We start from the raw sequence: 25,018 nt of genomic DNA, 5'->3' as shown, positions 1-25,018 counted from the left end.
CAGGGTTAGATAATAAAAGCTGATCAATTAACAGTATATCAGTTTAGGAAAGTGAATCCTGCATGTTCTCATCTTCCTGCATGTTCTCATCTTCCAACCATTTTGTTCAACATTAAGTAATAATGAAGAGATTTTCTGTAAGCAGCAGGACATTTCACATAGAAGCAACAGCATAAATATCACCATACACAATTCTTGCCTGTGACTGCTAGAGAACCACATATTTTTAAATGATCTGCAAAGCCACATACATGCGTTTGTACTGGGGCAGCTCCATCACCAACATCTGAACTGCAGGTTAACATTCATCCCAGCCAGCTGCAATACTCACAAGCAACAGAAGCACAAGGACAGAAGCCAGCATGGCTCTGCTTGACAGGATTTCAAAGCTACACTCTCACTTGAGCATCAGGAAGTTCTGCCCTGTACCCTTCCTGGGCCCACAGCCTGTCAGGTGAAACAGCCCTACAAATCTGAGCCAGCTGCCATATTCTGTACAGAGGTACATACGCATTCAGTCAGCCTGCAACGTGAGCATCTGAAACGAAGCGTTTGAGAGCCAAGGAATTGGCCTGGTTAGCACTAAGGTTGAATACTCCTGCTGCTTATGGCCAAGCTCCTGCTGCTGCACTTCAGAGCGTTTTGCTTTGTTACGGACCCCTGATTAACACTTTCTAAGCATTTCAGCCCACACTCCAGTCACATTGCAGATTGCAATGAATGCAGATTTGAGTTTATGGGTTCATAAAAGTGTGAATTAGCACAACAATTTTCTCCCAGCCTATTTGCACAGCCCTTCCTTGAGTGACCTGTCTCTACAGACATCACAAATATTTCAACTCAAGCAAACTGCCCAGTGAGGCATTTTTAAGAGACTAGAATGAGATTGGTGGCCCCAGGAAGCAATGCCTGTGGGAGCACAAAGCAGGAGCATCACTGTGAAGACCAGCACTTGCATCTTCTGGCAGCACTATAAAGCACTGAAAAACAAATTCCTCTACCCCTGTAGGAACTGCAGTGATCCCAACAGCCCTGGCCACTCACACTGGCTCTGAGCCTGGCATTGCTATTGCCACCCACGCTAAAGAGAGAGAAGTGAACAGACCTCCCTTGTTTGTGTTGCACTAGTGCAGTGTAATCACACAGCCCTGCATCAATACATTGGATCAGACACAGAGACCCCAAAATAAGTACCTCACAATGACCCAGTGCTGTGTTTCTTCTCACAGCACATGTGCCTCAATCTCTTCCAGCCTCTATTCTGACATCCCATATCTCTGGGCTGTGGAAAACACTGTCACCCAGTAATCTGCCCCTTTTCCTGCTCCCTCCATATCACTGGTGTGATCAGTCCTATCTCTGCATGGAGGAGGGGCTGGCTCACCAAATTTCTTTAATTAAAAGAAAAAGGATCAGGTTTATTTCAGATAAGCAGGCAGGATTAAAATAGACAGAAAGAATAGACAAGGGGCAGCTGTCAGCACTCCAGCTGATCCAGTGTGATTATTAATAATGATAAGCAGGAGAAGAGGGCTAATAAAAGTATAATGAAGTGGTCCTGAAAGTGACAGGAGATGGAGTGTGATAAGAGAGCCCATGGCATGGAGCTGTTGTGGCCCCAGTGAGGTCTATGCAGAGCAGCCTTCTGGGGCAGATGCAAGTAACAGGGCACTAGGAGGAAATGTTTCATCTCCCCAGGGATCATGGCAGAGGGATTAGTGGGCTCAGGAACTCTGGACATCCATGCCACACAGCATTCATGACGGAATCATTCAGGGTTCTTCCTAGGCTGTGACAGCCAGGAGTGCAGGTTCCCCCCTGGATAAAGCTCAGCCCAGAGAGGACTGGTCTCACCAGGGCACTCAGTTGTGGATCCCCTATGTTGCCCTGCCTTGGCCCTCACTCAGCACAGACCCATCCCTGCACAGCCCAGGACCGGGGCACCACATTTCAAAAGGGAGCACAAGTGGGGAAACTGCAAGGAGCAGTTGCTGGAAGAGCACGTGGGCAGCATGGGGCATCTCTGCCCTGCCTGGGGATCACCCAACCACTCCAGTTCCTACTGGCTCTGTCAGCTCTCCAGGCCATGAAATTGTCCAACATCTCAGGCAGCTGTCCAAAAAGGTGGAAGGATGTGGCTTGCAGAAAGAGCAGCCTGGAGGGTTGGCTCTAGATGCCCTTTCCTGAGGGAAAGCTCATGGGCAGATCATGAAGCACAGGCAAAGATTACTACAGCACTCTGTACTAGTGGTCTGAGTCAGTCAAGGGGAAATAAGGTGTGAAAAGTTATTTCCCAGAAGCCATTAAACAGAGAATGAAATCCCATCTAACACCAAATATGTCTGCTCACTCTCTCAAGGAGAGGATGAAATCATCTGTAAAGATATGGTGGAAAAGAATGAAGAGGAAAACTCATGGCAAGACAGAACAAGTCATATGGCTGGAGAAGGGAGGTCTTGGTCAGGGAATGCTGTGGGAGGAATTTAGGCTGTTTCAGACAAACTGGATTAGCTTTCTGGTCTCTTTCATATCCAAACATCCCCTTCTCCCACCCCAAGCTAGAACATCTCTCCTTCTCCAAAGGCAGAAATACTGTGGCCCAGGCTGTGACAGTCCCAGGCCAGCCAGCAGGCTGGCAGCTGGGTGAGCTCACAGGAGCAGCCACAGGCAGCAGCAGCAGCCCTGCACGAGGCCCAGCAGAGCAGCAGGGGATGCAGGCCCTGGCTTGCACTGCCTGGCACTCGGCTCCCGCCACTCCGGGTCACCGCGGCAGATGTTGGGAGCATATGCCATGAATTAATTCCACTTTCCCTGAGATGCTTTGCAGAGAGGAACAGCAGTGCCTTTCCAACTTATTAACATAGGAGCTCCCCCCCACCTCCACTCACTTTATCACACAATAAAACAGCCAGCCAGAGTCCCTCTAAGAGGTTCTTTAATGGAAAGTTGCTGGGCCTGGCATTTTTTCAGCTTTCATTTACTCCGTTTTTCTCGGTGTTTCCTAGGCTATCTCAGCCCCAATATTCCCCTGTCAAACTGCATTCTAGTAAGGCATCTCCACCAAGAAAGCCTATAGATATCATATATATTATTACAAGCAAAACCAGAGATTTCTAAAACCAATAGAACCTAGATATATTTTTTCATTTATGCACTTCTTTTACTTTATCTGTGATGAGACTCACCATTTGCCCAGTATTGCTCTATTGAACTTTGAGTCTGCCAGAAGCTATCTGCAGGTAGATATTTACAGCCATCCAGAATGCCAGTGAGTCCCTGGGCAGACACCTAATGCCAGCTCACTGAGCCAAACAAGCTGTTGACACACACACCTTGATGGGTTTGCAGCTCATCCTCAGCAATGTAAGTACACAGCAGAACAAAGACTAAGCAAGACTGCTCTACATTGAATTGCTATGTTTGAACTGAAGATGGAAAATGATTGCCAGGTATATGAAAGCCATGTTTGAATTGGGAACTTGAAGTTCTTAATTTCTAACCCTGATTCTGCCAAAGATTTGTTGTGTGGCCCTAAGCAGACGATTGTACCTTGCATTACCCCTCTGCAATGCAAGGTCTGTGGAGACCAGCAAGGGAATACTACTCTATACGCACAGCCCAGAGGGCTGATCTGAGCTCCTAGGAACTGGGGACACTGTTCTGACAACAGCTCCCTCTTCTTACCTCACCTGAGGATCAACCAGAGCAACTGCTTTGCAGTCTACAAGGAGAAGCTACACCTGCCATTTCCTCTCCTGCATGCTCTTTCCACAGGACTTGTCAGAAATGTGGGTTCCTGAGGCAGCTTTGCCACAGCCAATACACACTGGTGCATGAAAGCCTGGGCACGAAAGAGCAGCTCACTGCTCCTCTTCAGTAAGGACAGTAACATGTGTGACAGCACCAGGACCTGAGAAAGAAGAAGCAACAGGTCTTATTCATCTTCCCATCACTGCAACTAAAACACAACTGTGGAAGTGGGTGGGAACAGCTTAGTGGAGAAGGGCCAGGAGCCTAACACCCACCTCCCCTCCTCCAGCTGTGCAAGGAATGGGAGAGACATGGAAACAAGTCTCAGTCTATTAAGTTTATTGAAGGAAATTAAAGAGACAACTTGATCCCAGTGCACATAAATAGTGAAGCAAGGAGAAAAGACCTGACAGCATGGCTGTGGAAAGGTGAAATCAAGCAGACTCGAGAAACAAAAGATGAAACTCAAAAACTGAGTCTAGAAATAAAGCGGATTTTAAACCATAAGGGCAATCATCTATTAAAAAGTAACAAGGAAAGAGTTTGAAGTATGTTGTCTGCCTTTCTAAAAGACAGGCAAAGCTCAGCCCCCTCTCACAGGACTCTGCCATGGCATACATTATAACAGGTCAGACCAAATAATCAAAGATACCAAAGACAGCAAAGATACCTCTTCCTGACATAAAACAGATGAGGCTGGCATTTTTTTTTTCAAGCTCTTCTCTCCAGCTCTACTCAGGTGTTTGCTGGGTTACCAAAGTCACAGACTGGGCACAAGCCTGGCCCACACACACCCGCTTCCCACTCCAGAGTATTCCTGCCCAGGGTCCCCAGCTGCCCAAAGCACCCATTTTTTTTCCTCTCAGACTAGTTTGTTGTCTGATTTACTAACCTATTTTAGTTTCCTGAATTAATTTTTTTTTCCTGGATGTACAAAACATTCTAAATTCTCTTTGGCCAGCAATCATAAGTGTCACAGCAAAGTAGATGCTAGCTCAGCTGTGAAGTTTCTGCTCCTACCAAAACAGGTTTTTCTGCTCAGAGAAAGACTTTCAGATTATCTTCTGTACAATGGCCTGCCAAGCTAATGCCTCACTGAGTTTTCTAGTTACAGGAGAGATGTCTTGGTTGTAAAAAGCTTAGAGTTTCCTTAAGACAGATAGTCTCCCATTATTTTTGTGGCCCCAGAGTGGGGCCCAACTCATTCTTTTTTGTTGGTAAAGTTGTTTGGCATGTCAGCTCTCACCTAAAATTCTGCAGAGTAGTGAATTCACAGAGAGCTATTTGACTTGTTCTGCTGTCACAAAAGTGGGAATGCAGTGCTCTGTTAGACCAACCAAACAAGCAAAGAAAAGTAGCACAGCAAGCTTCCTCCCAGCACCTGCACTCCCCAGAAGTATACAGCAGGACTCTCCAACAGGGCAAAGCTTTGAAGGACATTGGTTTAGAAGTAATGTTACTGTTTCCTGCAAATAATGACCATGGTTCTACAGGGACAAGGTATTAACAGCAAAGTGAGTTTTTCTTTAGCTAGATGACAATAAGAGCGAGTTACTTGGTTCCAAGGAGACACCCACCAGGGAGTTATCTTATTTGAGAGCATCAGGCTCCATTCTTTCACATACATGGAATAAACATTTTCCTTGCAAAGTACCTATGGCCTGAAGCAATCTCCATTCAGACTGTGGTTTCATGTGATTGCAAAAGCTAAGTGAGGTTAAGCCTGGTCAGAATTTAGCTGGGAAACCTCAAGGTACAAAGAGGGGCTGTAAGAAGTGGCAGTTTAATAGGTGGTGCTGCATCCTGAGTCAATACAGAGGTAATGTTCCAAGAGAGAGGTTAAACTAACAAGGAAAGGCTGAAGGCTGCTGGATGAAATATAAATCAGATATCCTGACAGCTTGAGGTGTCTGTTGTGAGGAAGATGGTAACCTGGATGTCCTATGAAATCAAGTCATATCAGCCCAAGCTTCTCTGATAGCCATCAGTGCAAACCACACTCCATTGTATGACAGTCCACTCCAGAGAGGCAGCGTTTCCATAGAGAAAAGATCAACCATTGCAGTTATCTGCAGAGGTGCTATTGAGGTGTAATGACTCTTTATAAGTAAATATTTTATTGTGTTTAGAATTCTTAATTTCTTTTGAGAACAAAAATTCTTATTAAAAAATAACCCAAACTTCTCCCAAGACAATTTTTCTATGAAGCAAGGTTCTATTTATTTTCATGTCTGAAATAAATTCTCAAATACAAACAAGTGAATAGAAAATGTAGGTGCTTAACTATTTACAGGAGATGGACGTATGAGACATCTGGTGTGTCAGAGCTCTATGGGAGATTGAGGTGGTCCTCCCTCTCCGACTGTCCCAGGTCCCACTCAGTCACCAGTTCTGATGACACCTCTGTGAAGAGATGGTCCCAATCCCAGCTGACATCATCCTACCAAGAGGAAAAAAGACAAACATGCTGAAATGTTACTGTGCCCCTAAAGTTCTCTGAACAATGCCAGAATAGCAAAGAGAGAAACCAAAAGGCAACTGCCCTGACCAGGGAAGTCTCAGATTTAGCTGTCTAGAGCAGAATGCTATGTGAATATCTGCTACAATTTTAAAATGTGGACAAAATTATTCATGTTCTAAAATCCCAAAAAGGACATATTTGATGATAATGTTAATATTAGATACTCCCAGGCAGGGCATAGAAAGAAGCCCTTTCACTACTCTTCTGCACTTTTGCTGAAGCATGTGCAGTTCAAAGCTGCAAAAATCCTTTGCTACAAGTCTTGAGCTCCTGCCCACCCAGTTGTTTTGAGGTTGTTCCGTCCTGCTTTAAAAACCCCCTGCCCAAACCCAAATTGCTTTCTGCCTTTGTCCCTCTGTGCTTTCCTGTGGAACCACCTGTAGATCATGGTGGCCACCAAAGGACAAAGCACAGTTTCTGCAGGGATCCCTGACCGTACTAAGCCTTGCACATTCTCCTGACCAGCTCCTTCATACTGGCCAATCATAGTGATGCCACCAACTCACACCAAGAAAGCACTATCTATCTTAAAAATCACCTGCTGGGGAAATCAAACCTCCAATAAGCTTGGACAAGCTCCTCCTCACATCTCTTCTCCCTCCCACTGACAAGACTTCCTTTCCTAGTACAGTCTGAGACACACAAGAAACTTTTACCTTGGTGGTGTTTCCACAAAACAAAGACTTACCTCTCGTAGCTCATGCTCTGGAGCCAAAACTTTGGTGAGGAGCTTCAGGTCTACCTCCCCATCCTATGAACATACAGAGTCACAGTCTCACAGACACTGGGAAAATGAACACTATCATTTCACCAGATACATTTGTTAGACATCACCACATTTGCCTCATAAGGGTCACTCTTTCCAGGACAACAGCAAGAACCTCATTTGAGAAACAGATACCATATCCACATCATTTACAGACACAAGTACAAAAGCCATGTTCCAGAAAGGAACAGACTTACAGGGACACTGCAAGTTCTCTGGATGATAAGGCTGTATATTTTGCGCAGCTGAGTATCACTGTGGAGGATGACATGAGCTTAGAAGAAGAAGGATTCACATGGGCCAGGCCCATAGCAAAATCCACTTACCAGAGTCTGGAAGGCAGCAAATTTCATTAGATCTTTGTCCAGGTCATGGTAGGTCAGCACTCGGTTCACCTGCACACTGCAGCCAGAAAGGGTCAGAGAACAAGCCTGTGTCAGTGTGGAAGCACATGTGAGGAGAAGGGGGGCATGAACAGTCATCTGGTGACATCTCGAGTGCCCACATCCCCCATGAAGACTCTTAGCATGGATGTACCCAGACAGAAGCACAGCTCAGTCAGCAAATGAACAGTCATTGACAAATCCATGTACCAGGGTGTGCACATGCATAAAAACAGCATGTGGAACAATCATGGACTCCCTCAGAGAAACCAGCATGCAAAAAGAAGATCCACAGACTAGTTGTAAGGGCTAGAAAGAAAAGAAGACCATAGTGAGCATTAAAACAGCTCCAGTGCCTTAGCAAAGGATCCTCTGAGAGCAACACCATACAAGCTAGAGAATAGTAGGGATTTTTGGCTTTTTATGTCTGAGCTGCAGCAGAGCTATTAAACATGACTTCCTAAAATGTAGCCTTCCAAGAAAAACATGGTGTAGGGGGGTGATACATTGTTGTACCACCTGCCTTCACAAGTGGTCCAACACTATAGAAAAGGCTTCTATTAATTGAATTTTATTGTGTTTGTCCATGAAAATCCTTTGTCTTTTCTACTGCAAGAAAACGATGAACATAGGAGGATCAGATAATTTTATTAAAAAATTAAGAGAGAGAAAAAGAAATTCATTCCAGTGAGAGACACAGTAATTTTAAATTTACTACATAAACTGTCAATTATTTTTGTTAACAGTGATATAATTACAATATAATTACAGTAATTACAATAACTACTTCTCACCTGTGAGAGAAGCATCTGTGGCCAGGAGTAAGATATCCCACCCCTCCAAATAAGAATCAACAGAAATCCCAGTCTGTGACCTTGGCCCATTAGAGGACAGAAGACTTTCCTGGTATAGTTTAAGACAAAACTCCAAAACCTTTCATTTCTTAAAACTTTCTGGTCTCCCTTGAGCTGACTCCAAGGCTACTGCAACAGCCCCTTCAAACAACTGTACTTTGTAAATTAACTACACACTTGAGGAAGAAGGATATCCTGTGGAGGGCAAAGCAGCCTACAACCATCAAAATTAAAGTCTGTGGGATAATGCATGTGCATTGGAGACATTTGGGGTTATGCAGGCAACGTTAAATCAAGAAATTCCCTGCTTTTGAGAGTTTGATTTTGCAACATCAAATATGTTATTCTAATGTAGGGGTTTTTATATAGAGAGAGAATATGCAGTAATTGCTTTCTCTGTGTAATAGGAAACAAGAATTTTTCACTGTTCAGCTTGCAGCACTACTGTCACAAAAGACCATGGCAAATCCTGCTGAACAGCACTGCTGCTGACATGCAAAGAGCATGAGTAAGAAGGGTTTAATTTCACTAGCCAGTTTGCACTGCTGATGAGAGCCTCAAGAGCACCTGGCAGTGCTCTTACCTGGGGGGAGCTGCCACTTGCATGGCCAGATCTTCCTCCTGGACTTCCTCCAAGTCAGGGATCACAGGAATGTCTGCAACAAGAGAAAGCAGCAGCAGTAAGTGGGGAGTGTTGGGCTCTCCTCTCACTGAAGAAAAAGGATCCCTTGCTTCACAGATTTGAAGCACCCTGTTTCTTATTAGAGGGAAACACAAAATGGTTATTTAGCAATAATTAAAAATATATTGTTTAATATTTAAACAAGGCAATAAAATTTTGAAGTCTGAAGTCACAAGAAATCTTGCAAGAGGAATAGATTAATCCAGGTATGGCTCTAAAGGCCATGGACTATGCTTCTGAACACAACCTTAAAGCTGAAAGAAGCCACCTGTACCAAACCTTGCTGTCTATGTTGCCATCATGTACTTACAAGAATCTGCTTGTTATGTGTTATCATTTATTCAGACACCAGTCAGCTAGACTCTGTTAAAAATGAAACATGGGGCAGAAACTAAGAGAATCCACATAAAACTGCACGTTGAAGGATCTGCTGTTGGAGTCTCAGGCTGTGCAGAGGCCTGTGACCTTCCTCAGGAAGGAAGTGCTGGTGGTCCAGCAGATACAAACACTAGGGAACACAGGTCTTGTTTTAGTGTCACAAAACTTTTCCATGACTTCCAGTGTCATACTGGAATGGCTGAAGGTCACTGGGTATTCCCAGCACAAGGACAATGGCTACTCCAACTAAAAAGGATGCTAGAAACAGAAGAACTGAGGACAGGAGGAAGAACTGAGTGTGCTTTGTATCCTACTAAAGAAGCAAGGCCCTGAAAGCATTACACAGTCTGTCATTTGATAAAGTGCTGCAAAAAGTTTGTGCAAAAAACAAAGGAGAAAGAGAAGGCAAAGTAACTGGAGGCACAAAGCAAGAACAGAGTACGCCAATACAGAGCTCCTTTAAAGACTCAAGACCACAAAGTCTCTCCAGAGACCCCAAGCCCTCACAGCATAGAGAAGCTGGTTTGGCTCAGGGAAAAGGTTTCACTTGCCCAGTAAGCAGGCAGAGCTGGCCCCTTCAGCACTGGAACGAGCAGCCTGCTCCCAGCTCTGCCGGCAGTACAGTAACACTCCTGCTGGATGGCAGCAGGCAGCTGAGCCTGGCTTCGGCCCGTTTTTTCAGCCCAGGCTGAGATGAATATTCAGGAGCTGGAGAGCCATTCCCACCCACGGTGCCGGGGCCGTGGGCAGCTCTTCCCGAGAAGCCCCCAGTCCTGTCAGGCTGCAGGGCCGCCGTGTGCCCCCGCCCAGCTGCAGCCGGGCACGGGTCAGCGGGGCCCCGGCACAGCGGCCTCGGGAGCTGGCACACAGTGGGATTTCTCGCTAATTGGTTGCCTGGAGGAAGGCTGGGACAGGGGCTGTCACGAGCATGGCCGCGGCGAGAGGGGTGACAGCTTGGCCGGCCTCAGCAGAGCTGTGCCTTCTAGCTCCTAAGGAGCAGGTGCCTGCGAAGAGGTTCTCCAACTACAGCAAACTTCCCAAAGACATTTAAAGGGAAACTGCAGCAACAGCCCCTAGGCTGTCCCTAAGGCAGAGGAGGCAAGTGCAAGGAATGTCTCACCTGTGCATCGCTGGGCAGATCTCCCCACCTGTGCTTGTGAGGACAATACCTGGTAGAAGCTGCTATCCCGCTGGCTCTTCCCTGCAGAGGCTCCCAGCTCTTGGTAAAACGTGTAGCAAAATGCACTTATGGGACAAAAGCATCTCCAGGGACAGACTGACCAGCATGTGGAGGCAGCTGGTAAAATCTGCTCAGGGATAATGTGGGAGAAAGTCCCTGTATATAAGCAAGAAGGAGCAAGGAAGGAACAGACTGGTCCAAGGCAGGGAATGAAACTCTGTGCAGAGGTGCCCTGTTAAGTCCAGGAAAATGAGCATGGGAATGAGAAACTGTTTAACTTCTCCTGAACTAATTTATCCTTTTATGACAAGACCGTGAATGTTTCTCAGCAAGCACAAGTAAATTAAAAACTACCTGGGAACAGAGCTGTCTTCATCCACAGAGCAGGAGAAGGTCAGATCCTTATCCATTTTTGACAGCAGAAATGTAAAAGGTGTTTGCAGGAAACTAATTTCTTCACTCAGTGCTCATTTTGGCAGCTATTTCATGAGTCTACTCTTCCCAGTTCTCTTTTGGTTTTGTTGATCTCTTTTTACACTAGAAAAAGCTGTAAACTTAGGGCCCTGCTCAGTGATGTTCCTTCCATTTTGCAGGTTCACAAAGACTCCTGGGTTCTCTAGTGCTGATTTTATCTCACTGCCAGTGAATTCCATTGAGAAATTTCTAAACCCCTCGCAGAGCGCGACCTCCACTCTGAATTAGCAAAATTCAGGCAATTGCTTAGAAATTCTTTCCAAAAGAAATTCAAGGCTCCAAGATTTTAGAGATACTTTGAAAACATTTCAGACAGAAGAGCTGGAAAAGCTCTGGAGGCCCCTGCCAGTCTCTCCAACAAAGGTCAGTGCACGCTTGTTCCTACTGCAAAGTGCAGATGCCTTGCCCATTTCTAGGCAGAAGCAATACCCTTTAGGACTGGGAGACTGACAGGAAACAGTACAGAAATGTCTCACATTTTAAGAAAATATTGGGTCCCTGGGCTAACTGCTATCAGAGACAAATAATTCCTGAAATATTTGGGTCCTTATTTCACTTGTTACTCATAACTAGCTCTTCCCTCTGCCAATTCCCATGGTGCCACTTCAGCACAATCCCTCTCCCTTCTCTCTGCACAGTTTGCAAAGTGTCTCAGCTCTCACTTATCACCGAGAACCCAACCTTACCCCCACGGATTCTCCAGCCTCTTAATTGTTTTTGTTGCTCTTCTTGAGACTCACATCTTTTTCTCCTATAAGCTCTGGTAACACAGCTAAGTTGTGGCACAGTGTCAGCAGCAGGGGGAATAGCACAGCACGGGCTGTTGTGCTGCAGGGCAGTAGGCATATGCTCTACATTTAATACTCCCACTAGCTGCAGGGAGGCTTTACATATAACATTAGTACATGCAGAAATGTTCACAGGACCATGTCCTCCCAATCTCACACTGCATCTTTTTCCAACAACACAGTTGTATTACAAACCCCCACTCTGTGTGCTTTGCTCTGTGACCCACATTTTTCCTCTCCTGTTCAGTGTGGGAGTTTCAGATAATTTGCCACAAACCTGTGCTTCTGGTGCAGAACCTTTACTCATACTTTACTGGCTAGGCTCTCATGCCCATGTAGGCAAACCTCAGAAATTACTACAAAAAAGGACACACCCTCACAGATAGCAGCTCAAAGTACTGAACAATGATGTGAACAAATGGCTTGTGGAAGATGAGGGAGCACCACATGCTAGATGACAAATGCAAACTCCCCTCCACCTCCCAGATGGTTATGAACAAGTGAACAAAGAATGAAATCAAAATGAACTTACTCATATGGAAGTTATGGTGGGGCAGGAGATACCAGTACCAAATGCTGGCTGACTGGGGAGTTAAGTCACTGCACAAAACCGACTGTCCCAGAACATCTAAGTCCCAGCATATAATTAAGAATAATATTTTATTTGAACAGCTGAACTTAGCAAGGTCTTACACAAAAAGACCTTCATGACTAAGTTATGGCAAGGCACCAATGCCATAAGACAGAAGTGTGTGAATGGGAGGAGGAGAAGATGGAGAAGAAAGAGTGAAGGCAACCCATGCTACATGCAGACAGTCAAACAACAAGCAAGGAACAGCAGCTTTTCAAGTCATACAGAAAGGAGGGCTTTATGTGTTCATATTAAAGTACATGTACTAAACATCACCTTTTTTACCTCTTAGCAAATAACTTACTGACAGGCAAAGAAGACAACCACAGAAAGCAACAAGCAGGAGATGGGAGAATCTGTACCAATCCAATACCCGGCTGCTCTTGAAAGTTGGTAAATTGCACCTCCCCTCCCAAGCAGGGCTGATTTTTGGTTTAGTAGCAACACCTGCAGGCTAGGTCTGTTAAAATTCTGTAAACTCCCAGTAAGATCTTGTTCTTGTCCCAAAGAACTAAGTTGTCTGCTAGATACAAGATGGCACATAAATAGGGACAGACAGAACCTCTTCCATGCTCCAGTTCAGGCTGCAGTTAGTCAGAGTGTGCTGCTTACTCCCTAAGCTGCTCTAAGAGTACCCTCAGCCCCCACCCTGGCACCCAGTAACAAAGAAGACTCCATCTCACACAGTCTGATCCAATTCCCCAGCTGGATCAGTGTTTCAAAGCCCATTCAGAATGGACACTCTTGTGGTGGGTACTGTGCTGCCCTCCTCGTGCACACACCACCATATCCAGAGAACACAAAGAGGGCAGTGGCTTCTGGAGCTGGCAGTCTCCTACCACCAAGCAGGTATAAAAATGAAACTATTTTACATTGCTTGCTCATAAAATGTAAAACTGAAATAATTACAATATCTCTGCTGCTGCAAAACTTTGTTTTACTGAATGCTGTTACCTTCTGCATCACGTTTGGGGAATTTTAAACAGGCAAATGGAAGGTCTGATTGAAGATGAAGTTAAGTGAAAGAAATTGGTCTCATTTAGCACATGACAGGATTCATCTGTGTTCCCAAGTCCACTGAGGTAGCATCATGGGCGTTTCATATTCATGAGCTGCTGCGACACTGTGTCCCCTCATTTACAAAGCACCGTGTTCAGCAAATTCTGTCCCTGTGGACACTCTGTGCATTTCATGGTCTTGTCAGAGAGACATCAAACACTTCAGTAACCAAATACCAGAAAATGGCTTTAATTAGTGCATCTCAATGCAATAAATAATTTTTCTAAGTGGAAAAATGGAGAATTAAAAAGAAAAAAAAGTAAAAAGTGGAAAGCAACAGGCAAAAAAAATCATCAAAAAAACAAAGAACAAGGGACACAGCTTCTGCTGAACACACAAACAAGCTTGAAGCCTCTTGGAAGCTTTCTCAGGAGAGCAGCAGGCAAATGGAGAGAATAAAGAATGCTTCTTTGGATGCTCGGACATAAATTTCATAGGGATGTCTGTCCCTGACTGAAATTGCCCTACTAGCGGGCCAACATGGAGCAGCATACCTGCCTGATCAACCAGCAGGGAGATGAAAACAGTAGAGTGAAAAGCAGATAGTAGCACAGCTACCAGGGCACTGTCTCAAAAGCAGAAGATAACCAGAGAGTCCCATGTCCCAAAGCCTCCTTCTGAGAAGTGGATGGTAACAGCACAACCTGACCAAGCTGATGGGAAAAGTCACCTGTGTGTGGGTGCCAGAGGAGCCACAGGATGCAGGGAAGGTCATACAGCAGATTCAGTACTGACCCTACAGCCTTGTGTTTAAAGGTTATACATTTGCCTTGCATAATATTGCATCTCAGCTAGATGCATGGCTGGCTAGGGGGTGACATTCTACTTGCCTCAATAGTGTGGTGTGTTCAGATTGCAGGGGACAGGCATCAGGCATTTCTGCTGCTTCCCAAGGCTGCTGCTGACACAAAGGTCCGGCCCAGTTTCAGTCATTTGAAGTGTGAGGAGAGGCACAGAACAGCCCTGTCAGATGAGTCGCTGGGCTCAGGGCAGGGCTTCACAAGCAGTAGAGCATGGCTTGTACTTATGCAAGAAGTAGAGGCAGACCCTGACAGCTTTAAAGGTGAGGAATCCCTTAATGCATAGGTTTCTTCAGCAGCAGCAGAAGACAGGAGAGACTGGAGGCCAGGCCCAGGACTTGGAGTCCACCATGCTCCTGAGGTTATCAGCATTTAGAGTCGTAACACAGCTCCCAGTCTTACCAACAGCCCCCTGACAGAGCACTACGCCTGCCCTCCTTCCCAGTAACATGTGTTTTCCTCTTTTCAAAGGCTGTTCCCTGTTCCTTTGCACTATTCCCCTGCTAAAACATACTCAGAAGGTAGTGGGGCATCAGATGAGAAGGTATGTGGTGTCCTGAGAGGGTCTAGTGAACTCAGAAACACAAAACCCTCTTCAACAACGCTGGAGATAAGGGACTTTGCATTAGAGCATTATTGGGGCAGGGAAAGCAGCTTCTCAGGATGCTCCTGTGGAAGTATGTTCAGGAGCAGGCATGCCTGATTCTATTTCATCCTCTTCATGTTACACTGGAAAAACAAGACAAACTACATTTCTTTTATGCTAAATTCTTAGGTTTTTTATTTTTCTTATATATATTTATTTAAAAATGCCTCTTTGATCGGCAGCACCCATGACACCTCCACATCCAGCAACTCCTCAGAAGCCTCCCTGCCTCCACACAAGGCCACCGCTGCTGACAGCCAGCTAGGTTTGATCAGAGCCACTCAGAATCGGATTTTCATAAGACAGATGAGGAATCTTACTGCTGCTTTCTCTCATATCAGATGAGAAACTGAGGAGGAGGGGGGACGGCTCCTGAGGGAACAACACTACAATCAAGGGCTACGCGGTTCTCTCTCTGTCCCTCCACTGCTGCAATTTTCAAAGGAGTTTGCCTCAGGCAGTTTTAAATGATGGTGTCTCAATTCTGTAATCATCTTTCAAGAGCTTTTTCTTAAAGGGTATTTTAGGTAAACCTAGTCCGTCAAATACATTTATGGACTCACCAATCACAGACCCAATATGATTGTGTATCCACCATATCACAGAATTTAGCAACAGAAGATGCTTCCCCAGACTGTCATTTTCAGCCCTCAACAAGCTGAGTGTGCTCCTTGTAATTAAGGAGCCCACTGACCCTTGGCCAGTGGTCTGCTGCTTCAAATAGAATCTCAGACAGTCTCTCAGGACATACTCTCTGCTCTCCCCTGCCCACTGTGGCTCTCAGGAGGGAGCTTTCCTCCAGCACCACGGGCTCTAGATCACTATGCCAGCAATTATTGGAGGAGTTCAAACTGGCCTGGACCAACAGCTCAGCGGAAACCATCAGGCTGGGCCGAGTCTGCCCTTCAGTGACCTTGCACTGAGACTCAGAGTAGTGCATTGGGTGGGGGAGCAGCAAAGGGGAGAGCTGTGGTGTGCTGACAGAGCCATACATGAAGTCAAAATGTTGAGTCACAGAGATCCAATAACCACTGACACTCTCTGCCTCAAAACCTTCTATTCAGCCCATTCAAACCACTTCCAAAACAGCACGTCTTTCACTCTGTCTCCATTTCACTGTTTTCACCCATTTAGCTCTCCCCAAATCACTCCAACATAGCTTTCTGAGCCTATGAAGGCTTGCCATATCCCTGACTGTTCCTGCAGATTCTGCCCTCTGTTACCCTCATGCTCAGCCACTGCAGCTGTCCTTGCAGCTCATGGCCTCTGGAGTCCACCAGCACTTGGTGTGCCCTGTAGAAACAGCAGCTCACCAGGGAAGCAACTGGCAAAACTGATCAGGAATGACAGAGCCAACAATAACCCTCACTGTGCTCTATTCTCAGCTCTTTGGAACAAAATCATCATTGGTGTATATCTGCATGCAGGTCAAGAAGTGTTGGATATTTTATGGCTGTGAATTCTAGACCTCCCACCTGACAGATATCACTACCCAGAAGGATTGGGGACCATGGCATCCGCGCACTTCCCCTCTGTTACTCAAAGTCTGGACTCTCATCCTGTTCAAATGCAAAGGAGCTGCTGGCACACGCCAGAAAGGTAAGTCCTCCTAGAGGTTTGACATTGCATAGAAAGGTCTAATCATCAGCTCTGCTTCCTTGAGAAGGCTTCCCAGCAGGCAGGAAAGGGTTTTGCCTTGAGGGCACAGATCTAGTGACTGTCTCCTGGCAGCTTTCCTCACCTGCAGGTCAGGTTCCAGTTGTCTGTGTAGCATAGTCAGGCTTTCATTTCAATCAGCTGTCTCATTCACACACACTATCTGCTTTAAAATAACAAGCTGTTGTTCCTGCAGACAGAAAATCACACATTACATCCCAGTCTTCCAAGAAAAGCCATTTTCTAGGAGCTATGCATCCCAAGAGTAACAGAGAGAAAGAAGACAGGGACTTCTGATGGTGGGGCAATGTGGGAATACCTGGGAGAGGGATAACAACCTTAGCTAATAAGTTCTCATAAAGTGCTGAGGAGAAAAATCCAAGGGCAAAGTAGTAAGGAGAAAGACATCAGACGGAATACAACACAGCAGTGCCGAGCTGGTGGGCAAGAAAGGAAAAACAAAGAAACTTCTAACCAAAGGACAAATCAGATTGCTGAGGTGGGGGAGCAATGTCAGCATTTCTCTCCCTGACAGGAAATAGCCCTATCTAGTTCTGTGCCAGAAAGACACACATGAGCAAAGCCCTCTATGCCCTGCTGGGGAAAAGGAGGAAAGGGAGGATAAAGCCCTTCAACTTTAGCTTGGTTGTCCCATCTTCCCTCCCACCTCATGACAAAGGATAGTCTGCACGTGGCACAAGCTCTTAGCTGCTACAGAAAAGGAAGCAGTGTGCTGCAGATAGCACCTTTTACATTCCACAGAGGGTCTCACATGTCCCATCTCAAGCAGTTTCCCTGCCATACAGAGCTCAGTCACTGCTGCTTATTTTCCCTGTTGACATGGACAGAAAATTGAGCAATTACCCTCAAACTCCTCTCTCTCAGATTGCACAGATTGCTACATACAAAGCATTAAGCCCCCAATTGCCCCTGGCCAAAAGTGACTTAACTAGGCCTGTCCTTTAGGAATTAAACACTTTTGTGTTGCTTGTGAAGGTTTATTATTCCTCAAGTGTGATGCATTAAATCCTGCTAAAGCAGGTTTCTCACCACGCAGAGGACCTGGTCCCCCATGACAAGGTCCAGTGGGCACACACCCACGAACAGAGGCATTATCCCTTTGCTGTGTCCCAGTTCTCGCGAGTACCAGCATGTGCTCAGGAGAGTTGGCACTAAGAGCACGGTGGCTGCTGTAGGAAATCAACCTAGCTATCAACTAGATAATCCAGAGCTACTTTTGGAGAGACACTGCACTTTTTCAAAACTGTCTTCCACCTTCTGGGTTTCCCTGTGCAACCATAACAAATGGCTGAAACTGCAGATCATTCTATGCGTGTCCCTGTCTGGTCCACCCACTTACCACCTCCCATATGGTTTCACTCATTCCATACAGCCTGAGAAGTGGCCGTCCTTCTCCCCCTAACTCCCACAGAGATAAGGAATCAGATGCTATTTAATACACAGACCAGGAGCAGTGAAAGAATTCTACTTTTATTTCTGAAACTACAAGGCCTGTCAAGCCCAGAAGTCTCTACTTGGCTGTGCAAACTTCCCTCCACCTTCCACCTGCCAAACTGGGTTCTCTACAGCCCCTGTACTTTTTTAACACATTCTCAAATGGACTCCAAACTCAGAGCCCTTGGCTGTTAGTGATGTATAAACAATCACAACAAACAAGCACATTTCAAATTCACAAGAACACCTTTTTAAGGGCATATAGTTTTGTCCTTCATTCTTCTAATGAAAAGGTTGGATGGGGGACAAACAATGTTAATGGAATGGTACAGCTCAGCTTTTTAATAGGTTAAAGGAAGGCGATCCAAATGTATTGGTTGACAGCAGCAATCATTACGCAACCGCGCCTGTTCATATTAAGGTGTACAAGCTAAGACATTATGCAGCACAAAATAACCGTGACCCATCCTTGGGGATCCATACACCAATGTCTTGGTTTTTGTTTGTTTAGAATCTGAGCTTTACTGTTCCAGTTAAGGACACAAACTCAAGTACAGTTCTATGCAAAGGGGAGGTTGAAGCAGCTCAATTTACTGCACAGCCACAGCATGCCCTGCCTTCTACACTAGGCAGTTATTTGTATCTCTCTGCTTATTCCAAAAAGTAATTTTATTCATGTTCTGGAGTTTGTTTATATGTCACTTTTCTTCACTCCAATTGCTGAGCCCACATGGAAAATTCCTCTCCCAGAACAGTCTGCCTAATCTCCCTGTCAAAATAGCAACACAACAATGCAATGCACCATCCATTTAGAGATTTTTCTATATACAAAGTAGATCCACAACCCAGCATATTTGTACCAGAGGCTGCCTGGCTAGGAACCATACTATATCTTTCTTGTAATGCATACATTTAATCCAAAGCCAAATGCCAGTTTGCAAACAATCCAAATTCAGCTGCTAACCACAGGTTAGACACAGATAAATAAGTGAAGTCTATTAGGATTCAATATGTCCTCATACCACACTCTGCATCAATTCTATTCTATATTTATTACCCAAGGTCTTGGAGTGCTGAAAGTCACATGCTGCAAACAAACATGTGGCAAGCATTTTTATGCCTGGTTAGCAAAGATAGGCATCCTCCAAGTGCATGACCAAGGTTCAACAAAAAGGACAGCACATATGCAAACAGAGCTGTTCAGAACAGACTACCAGCCTCAGTGACATACACTGAAATTTAAGAAGCCCAATGAACTTCCCAGGGGGAAAATTTAGTCTGTTCTGAAGATGCCAATGCTATAAAGGTGCCACTTGTGGCAGTCATATGTTGCAATGCTTAATCTGTCTGGAAGACCCAAATAAGTCTTCATTTAATCTCATTAACCATACTGATGTCTGATCCTTTGTGACTCCAGATAATTCTTCTGATGCTTGGTGGTATTTTACAGATGCAGATTTTTATACACTGTATAAAATTCTTAGTCCTTGAAAACTGAGGTACCTCCTAGAGGTTTTAATGAATTTCTGTGCTCCCCACAGTTGTCTAGTGCTTGTCTTGAAATTAATCCTCTGGATTTTTCCTGAGATTTCTCTTGACTCATCCAGTCCTACAAGAGCAGGTAATATACACTATAAAGAAAACTAGTGCTAAGTCAGGAGTCCAATAGATTTCATAGCAGCCTGTAAAGGGATGAAATGGGATTACCCACCAGTGTTTATGTTTAATTTATGATTTATGATCTTGGATTAGGGCAAACAGATTTTTTAAATTAAGAATTCCATCATGACAGAAACCCCAGGCAACAAGGATATTGTTACAAAAGAAAACAGATGCTTCTAGCAGAGCCTACTACCACCTAAGTCAGAGCAGAGCAGGGACCTCTTTCTCCATTCTTAAACTTTTATTGTGCTTTTAGCTCTCATTTTGCCCACTCCAATATTCTCCATGGAGGTAATTACAGAGAAAAGTGCATCCTTGCCACTTTCCTGCTTTCCAAGGTCCTCTATAATTCTATGTTCATGAAGAGCCAGAGTTAGACTACAAGTTCACTTCCTCATCCTCCCTCTCCTTTACCCTTTTTCCCTCATTCATCTGGGGAGACCTAAGCAGCTCTTACATCTGTTTGTCCCCAGAGTGGTTAATTTCCTTGCAATTTCTTACAAGATGCCTCTGCTCACTTTACTGGAGACCCCCTAGACATGCATGAGGGCACTTTTTGTGGTCCAGTACCTTACCTCCTCCATCATCTGATGCCTCCAGGCTCTGCTGTCTGAGACGATGGCTGCAGCAAAGCACAAGAAAGAATTTCAATTGCAAGCCCAGAAAAACATCTTCTTGTGCCCCCTTCCTCCCCACAAACTTCAAAGGAGAAGAGTTTCCAAGTATGCTGTCAAAGAGGGAGTTTCCAAGTATGTTTAGCCTGCATGGAAGACTGATCTTCTATACCCTTCAATGCTGGGCTCAGCAAAAATCTCAGCTTAAGCAAGATGTACCTAAGACAAACCCCTAGGCTGAAGACAGTAGGGCCTGGGGTGGGAGGAAAGCTGTGGCTTTCTCATTTTCCTTCTTTCTGTTTAGGGAGTGACAAAGCCATCATCTACTCCATATCCAGGGAACTATAGAATGACCAGCCCTGCTCCATTCTAGGGCACATGATATGAATTCCTGACAGGCTCTGCATCCTTCCCAACTTTCAGATCTTGGTGTACTTGTTAGATGATCAGATCAGATGTGAAAGTTGTGGAAGAAGTCTCAGCAACAATGGGAACTTACTCTTCTACTTCTTCTGCATGCTTTCTTCCTGACCTGCAAGACAAGGATGGCTTATGTTTAGAAAAGGCTAGAGAAAATGAAAAACTTCACCTTTCCCCATATGATTTCTATTGTGCAAAACAGTTCCTGCATCAGGTCTAATACAACACATCACACCTTAAAGAGTTCTGAGTGACTATTAAACCAGTGTATCAAAAAGTCCCTGAGTGCAACAGACTGAAACAAAACCACTTGGGGCCCAAAAGACATGGGGCCATGCCCAGATATGGCAAGAACCATACTTGCTGGTTCTTTAGTTTCTCAGATACTTTTTTATCCCCTTTGCCATTAGCTGCAGGTAAAGCTGGCCGTACCTGGGTAGAGAGGTTGGTGCATTAAGGAGTGAAGAAGGTGCTATACTTTGTCTACCTACTCCTGAGAGATCAACAGTTTCCTCCTCCCCATGGTTGAGCATAAAGACTTTCTCGTTGCCTTTCAAGTTAGGAGTCCACATGAGCTGGCCAAGCTCAGGTCAGACATGCAGTTGTGGCAAAAAACCAGGGTTGATCAGGCTGAGTTAACAGGAGTTCATAACAATAACATGGTGGGGAGGCACTGGCAGCTCCCTTGCTCTCCACCCCAGTGAGCCCAGAAGTAATTCAGTCCCGATTAGGGACGCTTGTTCAATATTCAAAATGTAAAACATGGAGATTGCTGAACCAGCACTTTGAAAAGTTAATTAAATGCCAGGTTTCTTTTTAGCAGATACTCCATCACTCGCTGATTGCTTTGGCCATTTTGCAGAGTGAAGTTTCATGTCTATGTGTTGGGAATAAATATTCTCCCATCCCCTAAGCCAGGGTGCCATGACAAAGAATACATGGGGCTCTCCCCTGTCACATGCATTGTCCCAGGACGCACCAAGATGTAAGAGAACTTGCTTCACTGCCTTGCATTGCTCTTTTCAAAGCACTTCATTACATGGCAGAGGCCTCTCCTCATCTGCTTTCTGTTCTAGCAAGTCACAGTCCTCATTTGAGAATAATCTACTCTTCTAAGAGCAAGGAGTGGGGCAGAGAGGATGACTAGCTATACAGAGAAGAGGTATAAGGAGAAGAAAGCCCTTTATCTCTACTGCTCTCACTGGAGCTTGCAGTCTGAATCAGTGATTTGAGCCCAGTAATATCAACTGCTGTAATCAGAACTGCAGCTGTGTGGTGACATCTGCACCTGGGCTTTCAGCTATATCTGCACCCTCTGTTCAAAGGCAAAAATGGAGCATAATTGGGAAAAGAGCTCTTCCAGTGAGGATGAACTGTCCAGCTCCATCCTTCTCCCAGTGGTAGTACAAAGCACTTTTTGTGAACCTCCTGATACTATGGAGAAAGAAATAGATGGCTTCAGAGAGCCCTCCACCAGCACCCAGTGCCATTTAGTCTCTGAGAAGATAGAGATAGAAAGATGATGCAAGATTTCTCCTATTTTATTCCTCCTTGATGCCTTCACAGAACTGGTTTCCATATAGCCTTGCCTTTTCCATGCTGAAACATCCCAAATGATGGCATTGCACAGCCACACACAGATGATTTCCTGGGGGTTCAATTTACCATCTTCTTGGCATAATCCCGTTACTCTTGATGATTGGCCAACCCCAAGTAACACTCTCTTCCTCAGTACTCACACTCCTTACATCTTTGCTCCTGTCTCCAGGCAGGAATGAGACACTCCACATGTTCATACTTCCCAGGAGAAAAGGTCACTAGTACTATCCCTGTAAGCAATTTCTGTTTCTTCTTCCTAAGCTCCCTGTCATGACTGATATCCAGGTGGCTCACAGGGAAGGCAGTCATGTTAATCTTAGAGGCAGAGACTGCTTTGCTTATGTTGTGAGACTTAGGCTTTCTCAACTTTTCTGTGTTGTTAGGAAAGGACTTATTCAGGACAATAAGCAAATACCTCATTATGAAACAGCTGCACTATATATTGGAAAACAAAGTAATCTGGGGAACAAACTCATCAGCAGGGAGGGAGGAATAGTACTGGCCCAAGTGTTAGAACTCCCACATCAAACAAGACCATTCCTTCCTCTTCCCAGGGCAAGTTACAGCCCCATGGTCAGTGCCCCCAGAACACCTTGGTCCCTGTGCCACCAGTGCCAATGGTGGCACTGGGTGAGGCAAGTCTGTCACGCTGACAGTACAGCAGTTTATACAGAGCATTCATATACTAACAGCACTGGAGCAGGAGCTAGAAATGACTGCTCTTCTGTTTAGGAGAGATAAATCTGCTTCCAGTCACCTGTACTGCATATCTTTGTTAATATATGATTTGGCACAGCATTATATTTGATGAAACTAGCATTTCAAGTCAGCTCATGAACTCACATGTAGAAACTATCCCAAAAATATAGTATGAAGCTTCTGTAGCACAGGAAGGAATTGTATGTTTTACTCTCTCCGTGGCCCTAACGATCGAGCAAAGAAGATATCACACAACCTGCTATTTCCTCTATTTTTTTTTTATTAAGTCTTCCTTTCATTTTGTTTGGTGCCAAATTACTTTTTGAGTTCTTGTTTCAGATTGGGGGGAAAAAAAAATCACAAAACACTTTTGGTTTAACTAGTCTTTTGCTTTTTTGGCAAAACTGCAGTACCTAAATCTACATAACAAACTGACTCAGAGGAAAGACAAGCTCTGTCTTGTGTACTAAGGTTAAAAACCTCCAAGGCAGCAAGAGAAATCATTAATAGATCTTCAAAAGGTGCCCCCCTTCAATACTGTCCATTCCATAAACTCAGCTGAAGGCTGCACAGAGATAGTATTCCTGCAGAAACAATCAACTGCTTGTCTCTTTGCTCTCCAAGTACTATGGGCAGCATACAGCATTTCTTCATGATGTTATCACATTGCTTTAAGGATTGTGGAGTATCCTTTCCTAAGAATAGTCTCATCTTACCAATGCCAATTGCTACACATTGAGACCAATGTTTCCTCCTTCAGGAATATCAGGTCTAGGTAAATAGCACCCTCTTCATTTATCTCATGAGCTTTCTAGTGGTGAGTGAAAGCAGGCATGGAACGAAGCTGACAAGCCAGCACACACAGCTTTCCTACCCCTTCTTCATGTTCTCAGCAACACGAAGTGCACTGCCCTGCTTTGTCTGCTGCAGCAGCAGGCACAGCCCAGGGAGGGCAGCAACAAGGACCTATAAAATGAGCAATTGAATATGAACTACAGATACAGTCACTAAAGTAAGGATAAACAAAGGAATACCATCCCAGGAGCAGAGCTCAGAAATACACTCAATCTGCTGTATTATACACCAGCCACTCCCCATTTTTGTGAGACAGGGATACATCTGGTTTTTTCACTTACGTTCCCAAGTCCATTACATCTGGAGGGGCAAAGAACATGGACTCACTCCATCCGCTGGACAGTTCCCTTTAAACTCCCTTTCCCTGAGAGGCCATCAGCACTCCTAAACATAATCATAAGCTCAGAGTATTCCCTCTGGCTTTGGACAGCTGCTTATCCCCTCTCTATTTCAGAGTATTGAATAGCTGTGAAACTGGGTGAAAGACCGTGACAGTCCTTGTGTAACCCCATGGTATGTCACTCCCAGTACAGAATACCTATTGTCTCCTAGCTCTGCCCTGCGGCAGAGGATATAGATCTGATCTCCCTCGTGAGTGTTGTCTTTGCTCGGTTCTGCCCACAACGAATCCTTCGTCCACATCAATGAGAACGGGTTAAACCCGAGACCTTACTCCCACTCTTACAGTGCCCTGATGTACAGCTGAGCTGCCTGCAACTTCTGTGCTGAAAGGGTGAAAGGCAGTTCCAATGTAGACATCATCTCTGTTAAAACTGTTTCTTTCTCATTAAATGGACCACCACGGAGATCTAAATGGAGATAAAGTGGCAGGGCTCAGAGAACAGCCAGGATGCTATCTTTATGCAGCATGACAATGTGCAGTGGCTAATTAGACACCGTTAACCTATTTTAGCAGAGGACATAACTGGGATGAATGGAGAAAAACGTCCTTGAAACCTTTTAATGTCCACAGCTCATGAGAGCTCCAGACACACTTGCGTCCTGCACCGTGCCACAGCCAGGCTCCGAGGAGTTCTCTGTGCAGGAGCCGAGGTTCTCTCATGCGGCCCGGGGAGGTGTGAGGGCGGGCAACACAGCTAAGGAGAAGGGAAGGAATTACCGCAGCTTGCTAAAACGCATTGGGAG

General features: G+C 45.1%; 1 protein-coding gene across 1 annotated transcript in view; it reads right to left on the bottom strand.

Moving 5' to 3' along the window:
• Nucleotides 1-5,945: 5,945 nt before the first annotated feature.
• Nucleotides 5,946-25,018, bottom strand: part of IFT43 (intraflagellar transport 43) — a 43,886-nt gene continuing 24,813 nt past the window's right edge. The window contains exons 4-9 of the mRNA XM_058026718.1: nt 20,799-20,831; nt 20,261-20,307; nt 8,858-8,930; nt 7,364-7,439; nt 6,960-7,022; nt 5,946-6,190 (exon numbers count right to left, since the gene is read on the bottom strand). Coding sequence (XP_057882701.1) covers nt 6,080-6,190; nt 6,960-7,022; nt 7,364-7,439; nt 8,858-8,930; nt 20,261-20,307; nt 20,799-20,831 — 403 coding nt within the window. The 3' untranslated portion in view covers nt 5,946-6,079. The remainder of the gene's footprint in view (nt 6,191-6,959; nt 7,023-7,363; nt 7,440-8,857; nt 8,931-20,260; nt 20,308-20,798; nt 20,832-25,018) is intronic.

Source organism: Melospiza georgiana, chromosome 6 (assembly GCF_028018845.1).
Source record: "Melospiza georgiana isolate bMelGeo1 chromosome 6, bMelGeo1.pri, whole genome shotgun sequence".
In the NCBI taxonomy this organism is placed as follows: domain Eukaryota; kingdom Metazoa; phylum Chordata; class Aves; order Passeriformes; family Passerellidae; genus Melospiza; species Melospiza georgiana.
Note: the sequence above shows the minus strand (reverse complement) of the source record. Positions and strands in the feature narration are given on the sequence as shown.